The following is a 4,767-nucleotide window of genomic DNA, read 5'->3' on the forward strand; positions in this document are numbered from 1 at the left end:
AAGTAAGAGGAAAGGTGGGAGAAATGGATTGTGGATTTGGGTCTCTGGTTACAAATACTACAGTATTAACATCTAACATTTGTCTGTAAAAATAATATTACATGTGATGCTCCGACACGCCTCATAAATGGTGTATCCCGTGTCCGACACGTATCGGACACCGACACTCGTACGATACTTGTAGGACACACTATGTTCAATCTAAAAAATATTTTTTTATCTTTGACATGATTTTGATGATTAAAATAAGGAACAAATCTTATTTTATCACTACTTTTCGCATATTGAATATTAGATAGATTGATTGAATTCATTTTTGTGTTAATTGACAATGTGTTAGTTGACAGTTTTAAATTTAACATGTATATACACAACGTGTCTCATGTCTTATGATTTTTCAATTTAACCGTATCTTCGCATCCGTGTCGGTGTCATATCCGAGCAACATAACATGGAATGGAACCAATACATTGAAATAAGCATGCTGGTGTCACAATCATTTGCTCACAAGTGAATAAAATGGTTTTACTTGTCAGTAGTTTAATAGCAAACGTCCTTAAAACCTTCAGAAGTAACTCAGTTTGTATAAGAATCATGAAATCATACTAAAATTCTCATGAATGTCTAAGCTAAACTAGAAAAACACAGTTCGAACAGCCTTCTAATCAGCCTACACTTTTTGCCTTATAATAAAATGCAAATCCTACAGGTCTTCAATTTTTTTCTGCAGCAATGATATTTATGCTGCACATGCTATATCAACCGATTACATGTCATTTAAATAAAACTATCTAGAAATCGAATGGCATTCCCGAAGAGTTATCATTAGCAGTAGAACATGAGCTTCTTGATGTTTTCACTAAGTTTAGGTAGAGGTGCTGTCTTTGGAGGAGCAGCTCTGGATAGTGTAGATGTGTTTCTGAACAAACCTAAGGACTCTGATCTCTGGAGGTAGAGTCTGCCTCTGTATGCAGCTAAATGGGCATAATATGCTGGAGGCACCAAAGAAATTGGCTTGGTGCACCTGACAAAAGTGTAGCATAAGTTGTAAACCAGTTTCTGCAGTTCATCAGAAGTAAACTGGTTTTCATCCCACAAGACATGGTAGTGAGTTGGCCTACTTGTTCCTTTCACACCCCAATGGCTACAAAGGTAGAAATCAAATTCATTTGGATGAGTGATCACTGAATCAACCACAGTCCCTGGAGGAATGTTTTCATATAGAAAATGGTTTTGGGTTGAAGAGTGGTCAGTTTCAAGGGGAAACAACCTTGTGTGATGCCTCTTTTGCACAACTACAAAAGTAATGGAAGGTTTGTAACCAGGAAACCTTGTGCATGCACACCTGATTGACTGAAGTTCGTCTTCCAACACTTTGTAAAACTGAGTTTCACTGACTCCATCTCTGAAGAAAATAATTCTGCTGGGGAGTTTCTCTACCTCCTGGTAAAAATCATCGAGAAGTTCCCCCACCATTGCACCAAGATCCTGAATGATTTCTTGTCTGTGTGTTTGAGACCTTATTCTTGAAATGTATTTGTTTGCTGTCGGCCAATTCATGCTACCGACAACAGCAGCAACGGATGGACTGAAATCATCAAGAGGGTGAGGATGTGTCACATCTGCACCCATGAATATCACTGGCTCATCGATATGAAAGAGACGTGGTAACTGTGAAGGCAATGAGTTGTACAAAGCAACCGTGCATCCACCAACTTTGGCATTGATTTTGAGGGCCAAATTAGCCAAAAATTGTGAGCTCAACTTGCTGAGATTGGGGTACAGGCAGCATTGGCTCACAACACCAACACTGGTCTCGGCAATTCGTTTCAAGTCTGCATACCCTTTGTGTTTTCTCTCCATTATGCAAATAAGAAGCTGGAGTTTGTTTGAGGCAGTCCTCTGGATCCTCTTGAGCTTAGATTCCAAAAGGGTGACATTGTTAAGAATCTGGTTTGATTCAAACTGGGGAGCAATAACTGTGTTCTTGTTGAGAAAAATGCCCAATTGTTCACACCTTTGAGATAACTGGTTTACGAATCTGGGGACATTGGACTTCTGCTCAGGCGTGCCCCCAAAACTAATCAGTGCCCACCTTTCAATAGTAGTTCCTTCAGAGACATGGCCATCAAGAAGGTTCCATTGCCGGTCATGACGCGAAGGAGTCAAGTTTCTCACATGACCTCCATCTCCAAGCTTAAGTTTGGGAGGGAAAAGAATTCTGCCAGTCAACTTTGTCATTTCTCTCGAGACATGGAGCTTGAATTCTTTTTCCTGATCACCACTGCCAAAAAGATTAAATTTGTAGACATTAGAAACTAATACATAAAGCAATATGAATATTTCGAAATAAACAACCAAAGGATCCATAGAAAGTGCATAAGAACCATTAATAATATCTATTCAACAAGAAAACTGTTAGGTAAACTTGTTGTCAACAAAAACATGGTACTATAGTAACATAACATGTAATTAAACTACCTGGTAGGCCCAACATTTCCTCTCATGACTCCTTCAATAATGGTTTTTCGTTCTCCCGGTCTTTGGCAGCCCATCTTGAGTATTCGTGCTGTCTGATCATCACTGAGTTTTCCAAGGAACTTCTGGCCTTCACAGATCACACAAAGCTCCATAGGGAGATAACAAGGTTTACTCCTACTAATTTGCAAGCATGGCAATTTTCTGAATTGTATGTCATAGTTATAGTGATCTTTAAAGTAATTAACCAGCCTCAGATTCTTGCCATCTCTGTCAGCAAACCAAAGGTTTTCAGTAGCCTCCTCAGTCAAGCCATAGACACGGTATCTCTGAACAGTTTCCCTATGGCAAACAAAGACCCTGATGTTCTTCAATGACTTCTCAACTTCCTTCCTCTCTTCACCAGTTAATTGAGCTGTCTTCCTTTGAGAAAGGTCTCGAAGGAACTCAAGACGTTTCTGCAGGTATGCAATCACTCCGATGCTCTCATGGAAAGCAGTTACTGAGAAATCCACATTGAGAGCTAATCCTTGTTGTGTTGGCCTGAGACTCTGAAAGAAGCCTCTCAATCCAACAGCTCCTCCACCAATGTCTTTGCTTCTTCCCATTGAACTTGAATAGAATGACCTTCCAACAGGTATGCATTTCTCAGTAGGGCTCTCCCTAAGAACTACATCCAAAGCATGCAGATAATCCTGTGGAAGTGGAATCCAGTCATCACCCTCTTTGCTCAAGTAGTTAGTCAACTCCTTCCCATTGATTTTTGAGACCAACTTGATATTTATCCTGAAAAGTTTAAGCTTTTCATGCTTCTCTCTCAAGTCAGAGATTTCTCCATAAGGTGATGCAAGCTTGGCAGAGGGGATTGGGAGGCTTATGTAGAACTCCAGCTTATCATTTTGGAACTCAACTGGACTGAAAAGATTCTTTCTGCCATCATATGCTGGAGTAGCACCTGAGAGGACAGCAGAATTGTTATTAACCAACTTGTGCTTGATAGCTCTGGCGATATCCTTGGAGGGATGGGGTGTGATTTCAACATTGTAATGATATATGTTCTGTGATGGATCAAATTGTACCAAAAAGTGGTTGGCAAGAAGAGAGATGACAGAGCCTTCTTGGCCACCAGAGTCTGGTCTCTTTGCAACAATCACTGACTGTGGCTTCCTCGCCGGAATGAGTTTCTTCCCATCATTTCCTTTGAGGGATGCCTTAGATTGCTGCTGGAGTTCCTTCGGAGCGGAGTCGGTGTAAGAAACAACATGGTTCATCATATTTTTTTTCCAATTTATGCAGTGAATGAGTGTGGAAAATTACACAGCAGAGTGTGAACATGGAAGCAACTGGAAAAACGTGTGGATTGAAAAATGTGAAGATTTACATAAAGAGGCGAAAGTAGAGGAGAAAAGTGAAAGGTGCAGAGGGATGAAAATGGTGGAAGTGAGTAAAGGAAGTGACAGAGATAGTGGAAAGAATGGAAAATTATATGAGATTTGGATTGAAGAAGAAGAAGAAGAAGAGAGGTATGAAAGAGAAGAAGAAGAAGGGGAAAGAAAGAGGGAGGGAAAAAGGTTTTAATGAGTGGTCAAGTCAAGAAGGTTGTACAGGTGTATCTTACGTGAGTGATTCAGAGAGGAGTGCAGTTACTTTTGGACCCAACAAAAAAGCAAGTAAATCATCTCCCCACTTCATTATGCTCTTGCTTCCTGCAATCTCATCCAAATATTTTCTATATTTAATTCAAAAACCTCAAATGTAAAATTTTAGAAACCAAAACCCTAAAATGTAAACTTTTTTATTTTAAAATATGTTTTTTTTTATTTGGCTTAAATACCTTTTTGTCTTCATTTTCGTAGTGTTTGTTGCGGATGGTTCTCATTTTGACAGAATGTTTAAAATGGTCCCCAATCTTACCGAATGTTTAAAATAGTCCTCATTTTCGCAATTCGTGTTTCATTTGGTCCTTTACTGTAATGTTGTTTAAATCATTAACGGAGCATTGTACAAGTAGCACGGTTTGTATGTACAGTACACATAACACACCCTAATACAAATCGTGTCACATGTACAATGCTTCGTTAATGATTTAAACGACATTATAGAAAAAGATCAAATAAAACACGAATTCCGAAAATGATGATCATTTTAAACATTCTGCCAAAATGAGGATCATCCGCAACCAACACTACGAAAATGAAAACCAAAAAGGTATTTAAACCTTTTTATTTTTACATAATTAAGAAGGTCTTAACAAAGTTGGTGATGGAAATAATTTAAAATTTGAGATGG

At 38.9% G+C, this 4,767-nt stretch overlaps 1 protein-coding gene across 1 annotated transcript; it reads right to left on the reverse strand.

The window, feature by feature from the left end:
- Positions 1-584: 584 nt before the first annotated feature.
- Positions 585-4,121, reverse strand: LOC114171058 (protein argonaute 7-like). The gene is made up of 2 exons (XM_028056329.1): positions 2,482-4,121; positions 585-2,284 (listed from the first exon to the last, which is right to left on the reverse strand). The coding sequence occupies exons 1-2, from the start codon at positions 3,750-3,752 to the stop codon at positions 826-828; spliced, it is 2,730 nt and encodes a 909-aa protein (XP_027912130.1). The 5' UTR covers positions 3,753-4,121; the 3' UTR covers positions 585-825.
- Between the last annotated feature and the right edge of the window lie 646 nt (positions 4,122-4,767).

This window comes from Vigna unguiculata, chromosome 2, assembly GCF_004118075.2.
Source record: "Vigna unguiculata cultivar IT97K-499-35 chromosome 2, ASM411807v1, whole genome shotgun sequence".
NCBI classification, from domain to species: Eukaryota; Viridiplantae; Streptophyta; class Magnoliopsida; order Fabales; family Fabaceae; genus Vigna; species Vigna unguiculata.

Coding starts and splice junctions, on each gene's coding strand:
- LOC114171058 (XM_028056329.1), bottom strand. CDS start 3,752: ATGATGAACCATGTTGTTTCTTACACCGACTCCGCTCCGAAGGAACTC. Junction 2,285..2,481: donor GGAAATGTTGGGCCTACCAG/GTAGTTTAATTA, acceptor TCTTTTTGGCAG/TGGTGATCAGGAAAAAGAAT.